The sequence below is a fragment of the Lottia gigantea genome, assembly GCF_000327385.1.
Source record: "Lottia gigantea unplaced genomic scaffold LOTGIsca_290, whole genome shotgun sequence".
In the NCBI taxonomy this organism is placed as follows: domain Eukaryota; kingdom Metazoa; phylum Mollusca; class Gastropoda; family Lottiidae; genus Lottia; species Lottia gigantea.
Window position 1 is genome coordinate 1 of NW_008708944.1, and position 19945 is coordinate 19945.

Below are 19945 nucleotides of genomic sequence, written 5' to 3' on the forward strand. Positions count from 1 at the left end.
TATCATTATTATTATATGATAATAATAATAATTATCATCATTATTATTATTATTATTATCATTATCATCATTGTTATTATTATTATTATCATTATCATTATTATTATCATGATTATCATTATTATTATCATTATTATTATTATCATTATTATTATTATCATTATTATCATTGTTATTATCATTATTATTATTATTATTATTATTATTATCATTTTCATCATTTTCATCATTATTATTATTATTATTATCATTATCACCATTATTATTATTATTATTATTAATATCATTATTATTATTATTATCATCATTATTATCATTATTATTATTATTATTATTATTATTATTATTATTATTATTATTATTATTATTATTATCATTATTATTATTATTATTATTATCATTATTATCATTATCATTATTATTATTATTATTATTATTATCATTATCATTATCACCATCATTATCATTATTATTATTATTATTATCATCATTATCATTATTATTATTATTATTATCATTATTATTATTATTATTATTATTATTATCATTATTATTATTATTATCATTATTATTATTATTATTATTATTATTATCATTATCACCATCATTATCATTATTATTATTATTATTATCATTATTATTATTATTATTATTATCATCATTATCATTGTTATTGTTATAATTATTATCATATCTTTATTTGATATTTAAAGGTATTGGGTGTGGTGTATTATTACTGGGATATCTTCAAGTTTGTTTCTGGTTTACGGCTGCTGAACGTCAAGCTCATCGAATACGTCTGGCTTTTTTCCGTAATGTTATGAGACAAGAAATTGGTTGGTTTGATACAAATGATTCTGGTGAACTTAATTCTAGATTAGCTGAGTAAGTGTTATATTTATTTTTATTACTGTAAACCACAGCCCCAGACCCTTTCTGCCATTAAAACCCTTTATTTCTTGTTATTATTTTTATTTCAGTGATATCAATAAGATACAGGATAGTATATGATATAAGTCTCCATTTTGATTCATTATTTTTATTTCAGTGATATCAATAAGATACAGGATGGTATATGATATAAGTCTCCATTTAGATTCATTATTTTTATTTCAGTGATATCAATAAGATACAGGACGGTATAGGAGATAAGATAAGTTCTTCAATTCAGTGGATTTCAGCGTTTATAGCTGGTTTTGTTGTTGGTTTTATTTACGGTTGGAAATTAACGCTTGTTATCCTGGCTATCAGTCCAGCTCTGGTTCTCTCAGCTGCTATCATGAGTTGGGTAGGTAGAACTGTTTATAATTACCCATGGATAGCAGTATCAATAAGTAAACCAAGTACTAACGATCTGAACCACAAAACAAAACCCGAAATCCAAACAACATTGGTAGCAGCTAATGAACTTTTCATATGAGGAAGTATATTAATTAAGTGATATATCATTATATTTGAAAGCAAGCAGTCGTTAAAGCGAGGTCACAAATGCTTCAAAAAATACTTGTAAAAGATCCCTCTACATTTGGAAATCAATAAAGGACAGGCTAATCCTCTTGTCCTGGCAAAATTTCCCTCATTGTACACTGCATGGCATTGTCCATCTTAGTAATCAGGTGCATTAATTTCTCAGTTATTGCCAATTGATAAAAAATTGCAGACCTAGACTGTCCGCGTGCCTGCAGCCTAACAATAACGAGATCCACATGTTTCATAAAAATAGATATAAAGATTGCTCTGTGATATTAAACATATTTGAATGTTATTTTTGATAGAGCTTAAGAAAGAAAAAGTTATTGCCCTTGATCAAAGAAAAACTGAAAAGTTTTACAGATTATTTGTATTATTATTTCAGCTGGCGTCGAATATCACAAGTAAAGAATTACAGGCGTATGCGAAGGCTGGATCTGTAGCAGAAGAAGTATTAAGTTCTATTCGTACCGTGGTGGCGTTTGGGGGTCAAGAGAAAGAAGTCAAACGGTATTTATATTCTGATATCAGCATTATCAGTCATGGACATTGGAAGGGTTGAGATGAACATGTTTAGTCTGACAGTTATATAGGTAGTATTTCTCAGATATAGGACTCTGATTTGAGATGATCAGTTAACCGTCAATTTTATTACAAGTTTAAGAAAATTGATCACTTTGTTAATCTTTAAACATCTGAACTTGTGTTGTTTTTTGATGATTGAATAATTGAGAGTTATCGTGATGAGGTATCATTTATCATAACAAGTGTTGCAGGTATTACATTGATTTCTGTGGTCAAGAGTATCGAACTTGAAAACTGACAATTCGCGTGAAAATGTTTTAACATGTGCTACATATTACTCAAGTGACCCAAATCAAATTTCATAGCTGGTTTAATCTACATGGGGTGCAGAGCAGGCTTCACAGGACAATCACACATTGTAACTGCTAGCTTGATAATTGTGATAAAAGGCAAAACTTGTTGAGTAATTAACCGGGTAATAAAAGGTTATTGTCGATAAAATTACCCAGTTTATCGAAATCACTAACCGTTTCAACGCTAGCCTGCATACTGCGTTACAGTGTATTCGTGGATTAGTTAGGTGTCACCTCTTAAGTCCCTTCCATAAACAAATCAAGCACCAACGACTCAAACCTGTAACCTAAAATAACCCAACACCTACAGCAGATCAACAAAACAAAAATACTAAGTGTAAGACTTTAATTGTTTATATTTATATAAGTTGGATGAAATGCAAGAAAAACCTAATTTCCTAGTATAATAAATTAGATATTATCATTATTAATATTTTTTATTTCTCAGATATTCTGCTAACCTATCAGAAGCTAAAGCGTTTGGTGTAAAAAAAGGAATGACCAATGGAATAGCTTTTGGATTTGTGTGGTTAGCGATGTTTTGTGCGTATGCTCTAGGTTTTTGGTACGGTACCAAGCTGACTGTAGAGGAACATGAGACTTACTCAGTTGGCAGAATGTTAATTGTAAGTTAGCGTAACATTAGCAATATACATGTACCCTCTGGGGCCTTATTCTTAAAAACTTAACTTGAAATCATTTTAGTGTTCCAGTCATCTGATTGGTCAAACATTAAGATTGATTTTAAATTCAGTTTTATTATCCAATCAGATCACTGTATTTCATACGTCAAGATGATTTTAGTATTCCAGTCATCTGATTGGTCAAACATTAAAATCTGTTTTAAATAATGTTTTTATTATCCAATCAGATCACTGTATTTCATTAGTCAAATTTAAGTTAAGTTTTGGAAAATGAGGCCCCTGGTGGGTAGTATATATACAGGGAGGGCCAGGTCCTCATATCAAGCCTGTCATAGGTCTTTTTTTGAAGCGAAAATTAAGCCCTGTAAATGCTCAAAATTCATTTCAGGCCATCTGAAATTTGCTTGTAGCTGGATTCAAGGAGCTTTGGCCCATTTAGTCTCAACTTGGAGAGATACCTCTCATTTTTGACCCCTCAGGCATTTTCTAGATACGTCTCTGTATCTGATTGAAATACAGATGTAGAAGTTTTGTTCCACTTGAACTGTTTTTCTGTAGGTTTCTACAACTCCCATCTATGATCCGACAATTTGTTATACAACACTTGTTCTAGTTACGGTCATGATGTAAAGCAGTCTGGTATATACATAGCAATATAGCATAGCAATATAGCAATATACATACATAGCAATATACATACATAGCAATATATTGAGTTAAATTATGGGCCGATGGTTAATAATGTTTTTTATTTGTTCACTGTTATTTCATTTTGATGCTATTGGGTGGAAATATACCTCAGAACACAATTTAAAGAAAAATTTTCAGAATTTTGAACTAGATTTATTTGTTGGTTAATTTCAGGTGTTTTTCGCTGTATTAGTTGGAGCTTTTTCATTGGGTAACGCTTCTCCTGGTATCCAAGCCTTTTCAACTGGACGCGGAGCTGGTTACATTATTTTCACCATTATAGATTTGGTAATTTTAAGATTATTTCATTTCTTTCTGGTTTTAACATTCAGTTGTGTAAGAGTCGTACAAGTTGCAAGTTTTTAACTGTTGGAAAACAATAAAGAGTAGGCTAATGTCACTGTCCGAGTAAAATTTCCCTCATAGCACACAGCATAGTCAGAAGCAGAAACGTAGGATGCGAAACTGCATAGAAAAGTAAGGTCATCTACTTGACACCCCTTCGTTTAGTGAACTCTTCCACAATTGCACACTCTCAATCAATATGAAACTTTATATATTTAGTTGGAAGAGCTCATTTGTAAATTAAGGGTGTTTTTCTGATGTTTTGTTTTATTACCAGGTACCTTCTATAGACAGTTTCTCTCAGTCCGGAAAGAAATTGGATAAAATAGACGGAACTGTGAAATTTCATGATGTTAAATTCCGCTATCCCTCACGACCTGATGTACAGGTAGGTGATTAAAATAAACATTGTATCACTTTACAATATCAAGCTATTACAAACTTCATCTTCACAAAGTCAAGCTATTACAAACTATATCTTATACCTTTACTCATCTTCACAATGTCAAGCTATTACTAACTTCATCTTATACTTTTACTCATCTTCCCAATGTCAAGCTATTACGAACTTCATCTTATACCTTTACTCATCTTCACAATGTCAAGCTATTACAAACTTCATCTTATACCTTGACTCATCTTCACAATGTCAAGCTATTACTAACTTCATCTTATACCTTTACTCATCTTCACAATGTCAAGCTATTACTAACTTCATCTTATACCTTTACTCATCTTCACAATGTCAAGCTATTACAAACTTCATATTATACCTTTACTCATCTTCACAATGTCAAGCTATTACTAACTTCATCTTATACCTTTACTCATCTTAACAATGTCAAGCTATTACTAACTTCATCTTATACCTTTACTCATCTTCCCAATGTCAAGCTATTACTAACTTCATCTTATACCTTTACTCATCTTCACAATGTCAAGCTATTACTAACTTCATCTTATACCTTTACTCATCTTCACAATGTCAAGCTATTACTAACTTCATCTTATACCTTTACTCATCTTCGCTAGCGTAAGATCCAATCAAATCGCTTCATTTATGAACTTCTGTGACACAAGAAAAGTGGTTATTGCAGTCGAGTTATAAGACAAATATCTTGATGCTTGTTTGATTATTAACTTTGTTTCAATCTTGGCTCGTGTTTACCCTAATTAATATGTATTTTTTTAAATTTATATTACTAGGTGTTGAATGGTATCAATATTACAATATCTCCTGGTCAGACTGTAGCTCTAGTTGGTTCTAGTGGATGTGGTAAATCAACCACCGTTCAACTCATACAGAGGTTCTACGACCCAGAGGGAGGCAAGGTTAGAATTTAGGTTTTATCTAGGCTGTTATTTTCACTATACATATAATTCTTACAGAATTACAAAACTCATTGAAGTATTCTCAATAAAACCATAAATATATTGATGATATTATTAAACGTGTATCAGCCCTGTTAAGTTAATATGAATAGATTATCAAATCCATGAATTTCCTGCCAAAAAGAAACATTTGTCCACAAAACATAAAAAATTTATTACACAGTATGGTTTCAAGAGCACGATGAGGCTTCATCCAATTTTCTTTCTGAATAAATTTTGTCAAACTGAGGATGAAGTTTGTGATTTTTTTCAAATTAATTTGTACAATCATGTTTTAAAACAAATTAATTTTTCTTGTACTTCCTCATATAATGTTTTTGAACCCTGTTTCCCCCTGTCAGGCAAGAGGAAAAAGTATCTAGTCGTTCAGATGGGACAATAAACCAAGGCCCAGAAAAGTAGGATGTAAAACTCCATTCATTTCATTTTCAATTTCCTCATATAATAGGGCTAAAGATATCTTAGAAAAATCTTCAAAATAATTTGGTTATTGTAATTACTAGGTAACAATAGATGGAGTAGATGTAAAAGAAATGAATGTAAAATGGTTGAGAGAACATATTGGAATCGTGAGTCAAGAACCAACGCTATTTGCCACGACAATCGAAGAGAATATACGATATGGTCGTGATGGAGTCAGTAAAGATATGGTAGAGAAGGCAGCGAAAGATGCCAATGCTCATGATTTTATTAAACAATTACCAGAGGTAGGTGGCTTTATACCAGAAGTTGACTAGTTTAAATCTAGCGGCCGCTTGATTGGTGAGTTCTGGATGTTTCAGATAAATCGAATCAACTGGACGTTCAAAAAACAAATTGGCACAAAGTTTAGAACATTTGTAAAATAGAATAGTAGTTGCAGACAGATTTCAAAATGGTGAAGAAAATAAATAGATAGTTTCTTATGGTTCGATTGGGGGAAAGAATTGTAACAAATAGACCCTGTTTAGAATTAACCAATCCACTGCCATCCTAATGTCTAGGTATTTAATCTCAAAGATTCAACATTAGATGATCGTAGTGTACCATTTATCAGATTGGTCAATTTTTAAAATACGTTTTCCAATCGAGCTTTTTTGGTTGCCCTCCACTCCAGTTCAAGAAAACAGTGTTTTTTTATAAGAAAAAGTTCTGATAAATCCATGTAGGATAAGCTTCAAAATTGAAATTTTCTGAAAAATTTTCAGGGTTATCAAACTTTAGTTGGTGAGAGAGGAGCCCAATTATCTGGGGGACAGAAACAAAGAATTGCCATTGCTCGGGCTCTGGTTCGTGACCCCAAGATATTATTACTGGATGAAGCTACATCTGCTCTGGATACAGAAAGTGAATCTATCGTTCAACAGGCTCTGGATAAGGTAACTTTTATTAAACAAAAAAATTAACCAATTGAGCTCTATCAGCTGGTAAAGTAAATATATAGATGACTATACAGATAGCTGAAATTGAGCTCTATCAGCTGGTAAAGTAAATATATAGATGACTATACAGATAGCTGAAATTGAGCTCTATCAGTTGGTAAAGTAAATATATAGATGACTATACAGATAGCTGAAATTGAGATGACTATATAGATAGCTGAAATTGAGCTCTATCAGCTAGTAAAGTAAATATATAGATGACTATACAGATAGCTGAAATTGAGTTCTATCAGCTGGTAAAGTAAATATATAGATGACTATACAGATAGCTGAAATTGAGCTCTATCAGCTGGTAAAGTATATATTTAGATGACTATAAAGATAGCTGAAATTGAGTTCTATCAGCTGGTAAAGTTAATATTTAGATGACTATACAGATAGCTGAAATTGAGATCTATCAGCTGGTAAAGTAAATATTTAGATGGACGATACAGATAGCTGAAATTGAAGTAAATATTTAAACTATGTTTTAATTTTGTAGGCTAGACAAGGTCGTACCACTCTAGTTATAGCACACAGATTGTCTACGATTAAAACAGCTAATGTTATATTTGGGATAAAGGAAGGTAATGTGATGGAGAATGGAAGTCATGAGGAATTGATGGCTATGAAAGGAATTTACTATCAACTTGTCATGAATCAGGTATGAGTCAATACATAATGAATCTTCTAGATCTGGTAGATTTATTAAAAATGAAATGAATGGAGTTTTATATAGTAAATGCCCTCATACCCTAGCGCCAGAGTATTGTGTGGATTATATTAGATAAACCGAACGCACCATAGATATCACTCGTAGTACATATCTATGGAATGCTAAACGAACTGGCTCACCAGCTCTAGTTACCTCCCTTACACTCTCTTCCTGTTATCTAACATTGGCAGTAAGCCATATTGTATTATTGTTTTATTTCACTTACAGTTTATTATTAGAGTTCCACCTTAGTTGAGAGTTGAATACGTCCTTAAGATTGTCCGTTCATCACAACAGACGTAGTGATTACTAGTTGTTTATGGTTGTGAATAATGAAAGTGGTCATGAATTCTCAACACAATTCACAACTCAGTTACATAACAAATTAATAGTTGTGTTGGAAACTTATGACGGCTATTCTGTCACTATGGTGTGAGAGTAATTTTATAGATTATATTGTCAACTCATTCAGGAGTAATTGATAATATTTTTTTTTTTTTTTTCAGACAAACAGACAGGAAGATGGTAAGAAAAAGTTACTTCTTTTTTCTTGTGACTTAAATATTTATTTTTGTATGTTATATTGTTATATATCATATAGCATACAGAGACCAAACTTTTGATCTGTTTTTTATTAGTTTTTATATTTAATATAGCCACATCAGTTAGGGTCTAACGACTGGACTCTTAAACATTCATCAAATTAACCTTTTGACCTAACTCGATAACGTCTTCTTTAACCAATCCAATTGCTACCGTTGCATTTTGTGATGTGGTTTGTGGTGTTTTTTAAAAGGTTAATTTAACAAACGTCCATGAGGGTTATTATTATATAAACTGTGGCTATATTAAAAATAAAAGCTAATGAAGAATGGAATGAAATATTTACAATATTTACTTTTCTTTTATCTAATATAACATTATATAATTTATAATATAACTCTTCTATCTTATATATTGAAGTCCAACTAATTCCAACCTTCCTTGTTATATATCAGGGTTTAGACTTTTATTTTCAAAAGATTTCCCCCCACCCCCTTAAAATTGGTTCGAAAATAATTTGAAGATGGCCCCCTTCAATCCTAAAGTTTTGAAGCTAATAATAATAACCCTGATTTAAAGGGACAGGTGTGTCATCTGTTTGACCAATCATACCTTAGTCATTCAGTAAGTGTTCACAACTCACTGTCGATCCGTGTGTATCCAGAATTATCATGAACATTAAAAGGACGAGTCGACTTTTTAACTTTCTCTCAGAAATAGTCATTAGTTTAAAGTATTTTTGAAGGAATATATGATTTTCATGTGACATGTGTCAGCGCTTTGAGCACTCTCCATGTAGAGTGGATTTCAGCGGTTTATAAATACAATTATTATTATTATTATTATGTTTCCACAACGCGGATTTAGTAGTACACAGGTTTTTTCTGTTTATACATCAATAAACTGAAAATATATTCAGGTCATTCCTTAATTAAAGAAGATTAATAATTCTTTCTTTCTCTCACTAACTACTAACAGAGGCTGAAGAGGGTACAGTATCATCTTTTACTTTCCTTGACCCTGTTCTCTATCCTATATTGTCTATTGTTGTTGGAAAACAATGTGTCACTGTACATTTCATTCAGTTTTTATGTCATATTTAAGTTTATGTCGTACTGTTTCTGCACTGTCTTTTGTTTAGGGAAAAATGAAATTTGTTATGGTCTGATCTATGTAGCTGCACATTTTTGACTTTGTTGTTATATTTAGGTTTATGTCCTACTGTTTTTGTATCTAGTTGGGAACATGGGCTCCATATTTAATTTGGTATATTTATCATACACAAAAAGGTAAGACTGGGCGATATCGCATGATTACAAAAAAATACCGAAATATATCGGTGAATATCCACTCGAACCAATATCGTCCAGTCTTACTAAAAGGGCAATAAGTTTCCATTTAGATTATAAAATTTTACCTGCTATATTCATTTGTTAATTAGTTTTAGTTTTTGTGCTCTGTGTCGCCTGTTTATTTTGTTTTAAATCACTTGAAATCCTGAATCTTACTTGTCAATACCCGAGAAAATATTGCACCTATTTTCATGTTTGTTCTCGTAAATTCAAGAGGAATATATTTTGATTAAGTTGATTCCTTGATTATTAGAAACATACCTTGTCAAATTTTACATTATTTTTTTAAAAATATAATATAAGAGATACATATATTTCTGTGCAAGTGTGTATAATGCGTACCCCTTCCTTACCCCATCAAAATCTGGAAAAATACAGTTACTTATTATAATGTGCACACCTTTGAGAAAAAAAACTCAAAATTTATTTCAATGTATATAGTGCGCACCCCTTCTGTAAGGGACCTATTTTGAGGTAAGAAAACTGCGCATTATATTGGGAAATATTCTTATTGTAAAAAGATAAAAGATTATTGAAGTGTGGAAAGCATTATATATGTAATTGAGACACCAAGAAAATTTGACTTGAGCTCATCTTACTCTGAGACTGGTACTGTAGGAAGATAGATAATTCTGCAAATAATAGTTAATTTTACAAGAAACGTTGTCAAAGTTTCTTATCCTAGGAAACTACATAGGGTTCTTACATTGAAATAACACCTACACAAACATAGTTCTCAACCATTTTGAATCTCTTCCTCGAGTTAACAAGTCAAATTTTTAAAATAGCTAAGTGTTCCAACTAATCAAATAATATTTAAAACTGTTTCTAAGGCTTATTTGAAATATTGAGCTATTTTAGAAATTTGACTTCTTATGTCTAAGTAAAAATTCAAGAACTACATTACTGTTATTTACATGTAAAAACCATACATAGTTTCATATGAGTTTCTCATTTCACCAACCTCATGTGGATGTATATGTATATGGATGTGATCCACTGTCTAGCTATCCACAACATTATGACATACTACACCTGAGTTTTATTGGTTATTGATATTCTTAATCATTTGTACATATGTTTTAAAATTTGATGAAGAATCTTCTGAGGATTTAACAGATTATGTGTAAAATTTCCCAATCTGACATGAAAGAATGAATTATTTTCTAATAATATTCTAGAACTGGAAGAGGAAGAGGAAATAGAGGATTTTATTCGTGTTGGTTCAGGTCGAGCCAGTAAACGACAGTTACATCGTATGTTATCACATGAAAACGCTGATATTAAACGTCAAATGTCCATCTCAGAGGAAAAAGATGACAAAAAGGTTAGTTGTCTTGTTTCTTGTTTTTTTTTTTTGTTTTTTTTTTAAATCAAAACGACCATAATTTAGAGGGGGTTTGTGTTTATAGATCTTAATTATTAATGATTAATTTTGTTTGTATGTATATAAGTTGGGCAAGAAAGGTTTTTTAGTCTTATTTCTTACCCTAATAAAGTGACTATTATTATTATTGTTATTTATATGCAGCTGGGGATCACTACTTGTGTGAGGGCATGCACCTTTAAAATAAATTGCCCAGCTCTGAATCCTCAGTCATTTGAGTATCATAGTATCATAGTTAATGTCCGACATATTGTATATTTCAGAAAGAGGTACTGTTATTAGGTTATATAAGTAAGAAAATGAAACTAGACCTTATCTTGTCTTTTCTGTCTTTAAATAAGACAAGGGTAGCCAGAAAATTACACGCTTCCTCTCAAAGAATCTACGGTAGTATCCCCAAGGTTGGACCAGCAATCTAGAAGCTTCCTCCCATATCAAAAGATCTGTCGTTGGATCCATCAGAATGGCTCAAGAATTTAAATTGAAATATTAAATTCCGAATTTTCAACCCGGTTTCCCCCTTTTAATGATGCAGATCGAGTAAATGTCGAGTCATTTGAAATGGCCAATAAATTGAGGCCGTGTGTTCTACACTCATGGCATATAAAGATCTTTCATTAGTTGGAAAATGAAAAAGAGGGGCTAACGCAGCTTTATTTGCTAAAGTAAGATAACACCTCTTCGCGGTTTATCCATTGTTTATATAGAAGAATAAAAATGAATATCTTGTCCTAGGTAAGGTCTAGTTTCAACACATCTTTATAATATATCAAGCTATTACGAACTTCATACTTATACCTTGACTACAATAGCCACCTTTCTTGTATCACCGAATGCAACGATTTGATTGGATTGTTTTTCAGCCAATATAGCCAATCAGAGCCCTTGACAGAAATACTGTTAACATAAAGGCTTTGCGTTCACAGACTTTCTATGGAAGTCGCCTCTGATTGGCTGTATTTGCTAGCTTACTACCCAATCAAATCGCTTCATTTACAAACTTCCATGATACAAGAAAAGTGGCTATTACAGTCAAGGTATAAGTATGTAATTTGTAATAGGTTGATATGGTGAAGATGATATCAACCCTGCATGTGTATGTTTAGAATAGGAAGCTTATGTAATGTGAAATGTCTGAGTTTATCACTAAGATACCTGACAGCGTTATAGTGTTTGTTATTACTTTATAAAAATCAACCATGTCAACTAATCAGCAATTCTTGTCTGTAGATTTCTCCCGGAGACTATATATTCCCTGCATTTTACATTGATAGTTATATTGTGACCTGAATATAGTTCATAGCCTCAAAGCTATTAGAGAATAATTCTCATACTTACATAGTATGTATTTAATGCTATATTGTGATTATTGATTATCCAGCGATACATTTCATTATCATATCTTACAAATGTTTTGTTTACAAACACCTGTTGTCTGTAGTTCTTAACAACCAACCTGTAATGATGGAATTACCAGAATCAAGTGATCATGTGACAGTGTTGACATACTCTGATATTCTTTACAGTGATATATTGTAGAGCGTTACCAGACAGTTGGTGAAATCGACTAGAGACTTGCGTCTATTCAGCATAACAGCTGAACCACTAACTCTTTCTTCTATCATCATGAAAGTCATAAACATTTTGAAGCCATTATTAGGGGTTAATTTGTTCAATCAGAAGATTTAATTCTGTTGAATATTGTAAAAACATGATAATTCTTGCTACTTATTCAAGTTATTGTTTAATTAAATGTTGTCAAATGCTTATTTATTGTCAAAGGAATCCACCAACTGATTTAGAGAAATATGAAAGCAAATCAGATGAACATTGAAAATATTCTGGAAAAATAGAATTGGATTCAAACTTCAGTACTCTAATCTCAAAATTAGTCTTTTAGATTCAGGATTTTTGGCTGAAATTATCTATTTCTGTTGGTGTTTTCCTTGCTTGCTTTTTATAATTATCACTTTTATTATCAATCTCTATAGTCATCACAGTTTATTTCATGTCTGTCTTTAGGGCGTATGTAGAAAATGACGAAGGATGGGTGGATGTTGTTAAAAAAGAGAGATGACCCAGGAGGTGAAGCCTGAGGGTCAAAGTCCAAGACTGTTAGTCTGCCTGTATCTATAAATCAGAGTTTATCAGTAAGGTAGTTTCTACCAGTAATTTATATAAATTGTTATTTTATATTTTCCGTAGGAAGAAGACAAGGTACCGTCTGTTGGTTTTGGACGTTTAATTAAAACCAACTCCCCTGAATGGTATTTTATTTTAGTGGGATGTTTTGCCAGTTTGTTAAATGGTGGGGTTCAACCGGCGTTTGCTATTATTTTTGCTGAAGTTTTAGGGGTAAGTATTCATTCATGTTTTAAATACTGAAAGAGGGGGTGGGCATTGAAGATGCTAAATTGAAATGAACGACTTGAATGGGTGTCCATTATATACATCCTATCATAAATACGGGTTTTGACACGGTCTTATTAACCTGTATTAAACTAAGCCCACTGGTGGCATTTAAATCTGACCAATCAGATTGGTAGAACAGAAATGAGGTCATGTAATAAAACACAACATTGTTTCGCCACTGCCTGTTTGAAAAGATAAGAACACGTTTTTCCAAGTATTTCCAAGTAAGGTTTGATTTTCTCTCGACTTCAATTCTTTAACGAAAATCTTATTCACTTCTGTACCGTACATATTCATCAAAATATGTAATGACACGTGTTTTGATTTACTAGCAAGACAGCAGGTGCCATTTTGATTGGACAATATTTAGTTATGATTACGAAATTTTTCCACACTTGTATTACCACGGTTTTGAGGAAGTATGACGAATGGGGGCGTGGTTTGGACAAAATGATTCAGAAGTATTCAATGATATGTTCTGTTATAAAACAAGTTATTAGAGGCAATTTCTATTAAACTAATCTATATTCATTAATGATGTTTGTTCGAATGTTATTTTTGTAAAAATTGTTGTTAAGTAAAGATTTGTATTATGTATTTTCAGGCGTTTCAGTTAAAAGGAGAGGAACGTAATAAAGAAGTTCAGATGTATTCATTATTATTAGTTGGTATTGGTATTATCAGTCTAGTCATGATGTTTTTACAGGTACGTTAGTTTGCTATTAATATCATTCCGAATCACAAGACAAGATATTTAACATTGATCTGTATTCTCTACCATTTTTAACAGTGATTTTGGAAAAGTAAAAGAGTCAGGTGAAAGCCTGTTCCATTTCTCTTATGAATAAAATATAATTCTTTATCATCTGTAGATATAATGAAATCCTTAAAGGACATTCCGCTTTTTTGTAAGAAGTTTTCATTATCAAAAACTTTGTACATTATACCTGAAAATATTTCTAAAATATACTATTTATATCTATGTTTCTACTTGATCAAACTGAATTTGTTTTAAGAGGGTTAATTAAAAATGGAGAGTACTAATTCAGTTAAAAAGGGCACATTTCTGTAGAATTTGGGGTGCAATCCATTTTCCAGAGGGGGGGGGTTTTTGTTAATGTTTATGTTTTAGGAATGTGAAATCCAGAGTATTTTATTTTTTAACTATATGTTATTGTTTATAGAAAAGTGATAAAGATTTAATTTCATGTTATTTGTATGTTTTTAGTCCTATATGTTTTCACTATCAGGAGAAAATCTGACCATGAGACTTCGTCATTTAGCTTTTAAAGCCATGTTAAAACAGGTACGTCCTCATTTTATTTCATTATAACAAAAAATCTTTATTTTGAAAAAAAAATGAAAATTAGGCTGTGAAGCCCTTTTACAATATTTTACCCTTTTTTTTATTTTATTTTTTATTTTATTTTTCATTTTTTATTTAATATATTTCCTACCAAATTATTTGTTTCTCACTGTTATATTAAATCTGTTACCATGGTAATATATATTTGTAGGAAATTTCTTGGTTCGATGATCATAAGAATAATACTGGTATTTTAACAACAAAACTAGCCACCGAGGCCTCGCTTATACAGGGGGTGAGTATCAATAGGGGGGGGTTGTTAATGTTTTAGGAATATGAAGGTATACAAGGGGTGAGTATCAATAGATAACTAAAACTGAAATCCAAAACAACATATTGACGAAACATAGATAGCAGCTAATGAAATTTTTCACATGGGCTGGGATTATTATTCGTGTTTGAGGTCCAGCCCCTGGGTAAGCAACCTGAATAACTTCTTGTACCATATTTCCTCTCTTCCCCTGAAGATGACAATGTAGATTGTTGAAACGTAGTGTGTATTAAAACTAAGGAGTAGTATACCACAAAATTGTGTTCTGTTATTTAATACTATTTTCTATTGTAGGCTACTGGTATCAGATTGGGAATGACGATACAGAATCTGGCTGCCATGGGAACAGCTATAATTCTAGCTTTTATCTACGGTTGGAAACTAACGCTGGTTATCTTAGCCTTCGTGCCCTTTATTGTCATAGCTGGTGCCATTCAAATGAAAATATTGGCTGGTGTCGCAGGGAAGAATAAGGAAGCTCTGGAAGGTGCTGGAAAGGTAGGAAAAGATAAAAGTTTGATTTTTTTTTACTTATAAATTGACAATGGAGTGAGTTAATGTTGTAGCCTTGACATAATTTCCCCTATAGCACATTTCATTGTGTTGTGTGAGAATAGAACATAAATCTTCATTAATTTTTTTGGGGGATTTATGTATTAAACACTGTTAACAGTTTGAAACTTGTTATTACTATGTTTGTAGGTTGCTGTAGAAGCTATTAGCAGTATAAGAACAGTAGTATCTCTGTCACGTGAAGTTACATTCTACAATCTGTATGTCAACCAGTTATTACAACCTTACAAAGATGCCTTGAAACGAGCTCATTTGGTTGGCGGTGCCTTTGGATTCTCAAATGCTATTATATTCTTCGCCTACGCTGCTTCGTTCTATTTTGGTGCCTATTTGATTAACGAAGGAGAAATGGATTACGTTGACGTTTTCAGGTTAGTAAACAGAATGTTTATTTCGAGAGATTCAGGGAATATTGTAGTTGTCATGGTGATTTTCTCAGGTCTGTCTATAGGAACTGACTGAAGAGTAGACGATTAGGGTCACTTCTGAAGTTTAGGTTTAAGACACAGGTTTAATCAGACCAGTAGAATATTATCTATATATAATCACTATGGCTTGATTTCAGCTATCAGTAGCTCTTTTCAAAGAAGTCATGTTACATTCAATGATCTCCTGAAACTGAAACATGTTTTTATCATTAGTGATATGGGAATGATATTCTCACTTAAAAAAGCACTGGCCCAGGTAGGTCATGAAGTAGGAAACGAAATCAAAGGATGAGATAGTTAGTTATGGAAAACACCTGATACCACTTTACATTATGAAATACATTCTCATTTATAATTGATATACTTCTTCATATGAAAATTTTATCAGCTGCTACCAATATTTCACCAAAACGTTGTCAAGATTTCAGGTTTCGTTTTGTGGTTCGGATCGTTAGTACTTGGTTTATTTATTGTACAAAAAGCTTGTGGGAAATTTTAATTCCTCGTTTTGTCTTTCAGAGTATTTGGTAGTATTGTATTTGGTGCCATGGCTTTAGGTCAGGCCAGTAGTTTTGCACCAGACGCATCCAAAGCTCAAGTTGCTGCCAACAATGTATTTTTCCTCTTGGACACGAAACCCTCCATTAATTCAGAAAGTACTGAGGGCAGTAAACCAAGTTCGGTAGGTTACTTTGTTAAATTTACTTTGTTAGAACCAATTATTATGGATGGATACTTCTAGAATATTTACTCATGAATAAGGACCAGCTGGTAGACAAGATTATTGAGATGTTATCCTTTTAAAATCAATGCCAAGAGGTTTGTTGAAGAACTAACTGGTAGACATGATCCAAGAGAACCTTAGATTGTTTTCCTTGTAAAATCGTTGTTCAACATCATTACTATAAGGATTGGACAAGGACCAGCTGGTAGACATGATCCATGAGAACCTTAGATTGTTTTCCTTGTAAAATCGTTGTTCAACATCATTACTATAAGGATTGGCCAAGGACCAGCTGGTAGACATGATCCAAGAGAACCTTAGATTGTTTTCCTTGTAAAATCGTTGTTCAACATCATTACTATAAGGATTGGACAAGGACCAGCTGGTAGACAAGATCCAAGAGAACCTTAGATTGTTTTCCTTGTAAAATCGTTGTTCAACATCATTACTATAAGGATTGGACAAGGACCAGCTGGTAGACATGATCCATGAGAACCTTAGATTGTTTTCCTTGTAAAATCGTTGTTCAACATCATTACTATAAGGATTGGACAAGGACCAGCTGGTAGACATGATCCAAGAGAACCTTAGATTGTTTTCCTTGTAAAATCGTTGTTCAACATCATTACTATAAGGATTGGACAAGGACCAGCTGGTAGACAAGATCCAAGAGAACCTTAGATTGTTTTCCTTGTAAAATCGTTGTTCAACATCATTACTATAAGGATTGGACAAGGACCAGCTGGTAGACAAGATCCAAGAGAACCTTAGATTGTTTTCCTTGTAAAATCGTTGTTCAACATCATTACTATAAGGATTGGACAAGGACCAGCTGGTAGACATGATCCATGAGAACCTTAGATTGTTTTCCTTGTAAAATCGTTGTTCAACATCATTACTATAAGGATTGGACAAGGACCAGCTGGTAGACAAGATCCAAGAGAACCTTAGATTGTTTTCCTTGTAAAATCGTTGTTCAACATCATTACTATAAGGATTGGACAAGGACCAGCTGGTAGACATTATCCATGAGAACCTTAGATTGTTTTCCTTGTATCTTTATCTTTAATAGAATCCAATTAACCTATTCTCTTTCTCTCCAGATAACAAGTACAGTACATTTTAAAGATGTGAAATTCCGCTACCCCACCAGACCGGATGTTCAGGTGTTACAAGGTTTGAACTTGGAGGTGAACCCAGGTGAGACGTTAGCTCTAGTTGGTTCTAGTGGATGTGGTAAATCAACCACCGTTCAATTATTAGAGAGATTCTATGACACAGAAGAAGGAGCTGTGGTAAGACTACTGTTTTCTAACCTCCCAAAATCACTGCAATTCTATATCTGAGTTGAGTGTTAGATTCTTAAAAATTATTTCCCTAAAATCTGGATTTTATTTTGGCTAAATTTTTATCTTTACCTCTCTTTATCTTTTTATCTTAGTTGAGACAATTTGTTCTGTTTTGCCAGATTACTTTATTTCTTGAACAATGAACTTTTGAACCTATTTTTAACAAGTTAGTTATTATAATTTCAGTGTATTGATAAACATGACATAAAAGATCTTAACATCCAGTGGCTTCGATCTCAGATGGGTATTGTTTCCCAAGAACCAGTTTTATTTGACAGAAGTATCGCAGAAAACATCGCCTATGGTGACAACACACGAGAGGTTCCTATGGATGAAATTATTACAGCTGCTAGGAATGCCAATATTCATCAGTTTATATCTGAGCTACCAGAGGTCAGTGTTAAATATTAAAACAGAACCTGAAACATGTTAAGAAAAATTTAAGATTTTCTGATATTTGAAAAGAATGGCAACATCAGAATCACTAACATGTAGAAAAGTTAAACATTGTTAGTTCAGGTTTATGATTGTTTATTGATGTTGATGTTTAATATTTCAGGGTTATGATTGTTTACTGATGGTGATGTTTATTATTTCAGGGTTATGATTGTTTACTGATGGTGATGTTTATTATTTCAGGGTTATGATTGTTTACTGATGGTGATGTTTATTATTTCGGGGTTATGATTGTTTACTGATGGTGATGTTTATTATTTCAGGGTTATGATTGTTTATTGATGGTGATGTTTATTATTTCAGGGTTATGATACACGAGTGGGAGAAAAAGGAGGTCAGTTATCAGGAGGACAGAAACAACGAGTAGCCATCGCTAGAGCTCTAGTTCGCAATCCTAAAATATTATTACTAGATGAAGCTACATCAGCTTTAGATACAGAAAGTGAAAAGGTAACGTTTTTTTCAAATAATTTACTTTTGACTTTAGACTTTGTCCACCAGTTAGATTTTTCTAGAGCACATAGCACTTCAATCTAATGATAATGTAAAAAATACTGGTTTGGAAGATCCAAAAACAACATATTGGAGAAACATTAGTAGCAGCTAATGAACTTTTCACATGAGGAAATATATCAGTTATAAATGAGTAAGTAATTCATAATGAAAGTGATATCGGGTGTCTAGAAGAATAAGCAAACCCTGCCAGGCACAAAACTGCTCACATGAGGAAGTATATCAATTATAAGTGAGTAAGTATTTCATAATGAAAAGTGGTATCAGGTGTCTAGAGGAGTAAGAATACTCTGTCTGGCACCACCCATCATAGCAGCTCAACATATTTCATTATACTATAGTTCATTTCATTTGATATTTGATTATATTTGTAGGTTGTACAAGAAGCGTTAGATAAAGCTAGAGAGGGGCGTACCAGTATTGTGATAGCCCATAGACTTTCTACTATTCAAAACGCTAATAAAATAGCAGTCATTCGACATGGTACTGTATCAGAAGAAGGAACACATTCTGAACTCTTAGCTTTACAAGGATTTTATTATAAACTTATTTCAGCACAGAATAAACGTGGAGGTTTCTAAACTAACAGAGTAGTAGGCTATAGGAATTCTTGATGCCATTCTTGGTTTATTATGTATGGAAATACTGATAACTAATGTGATGTACCATATTTTTGAAGTGAAATACCACCAACCTGGCATGTTAGGGAGACTGTTTTAAATTGAAATACCATAAACAACTTATGTGAAATATACCTTAGTTTAGAAATCAAATACCAGTTTTTATTTGAAAATCATACCATTAAATTGAAATACTGTAGAATGGGAATTGAAATACTGTAGAATGGGAATTGAAATGCTGTAGAATTGAAATACTGTAGAATTGAAATACTGTAGAATTGAAATACTGTAGAATGGGAATTGAAATACTGTAGAATGGGAATTGAAATACTGTAGAATTGAAATACTGTAGAATTGAAATACTGTAGAATTGAAATACTGTAGAATGGGAATTGAAATACCATAAATCATCATCAT

The 19945-nt window shown here is 32.2% G+C and overlaps 1 protein-coding gene across 1 annotated transcript; it reads left to right on the forward strand.

The window, feature by feature from the left end:
* Positions 1 to 682: 682 nt before the first annotated feature.
* LOTGIDRAFT_145119 (hypothetical protein) lies at positions 683 to 19489 on the forward strand (the record flags this gene model as incomplete). The annotated part of the gene is made up of 22 exons (XM_009056946.1): positions 683 to 885; positions 1117 to 1288; positions 1856 to 1980; positions 2797 to 2974; positions 3857 to 3970; positions 4305 to 4415; positions 5234 to 5359; positions 5923 to 6126; positions 6607 to 6777; positions 7322 to 7483; positions 10583 to 10756; positions 13034 to 13175; positions 13852 to 13934; positions 14457 to 14534; positions 14746 to 14829; positions 15160 to 15363; positions 15568 to 15809; positions 16386 to 16548; positions 17694 to 17885; positions 18126 to 18332; positions 18699 to 18845; positions 19283 to 19489. Coding segments are annotated over 22 exons (3489 nt in total), but the record flags the coding sequence as incomplete, so codon positions are not given.
* Between the last annotated feature and the right edge of the window lie 456 nt (positions 19490 to 19945).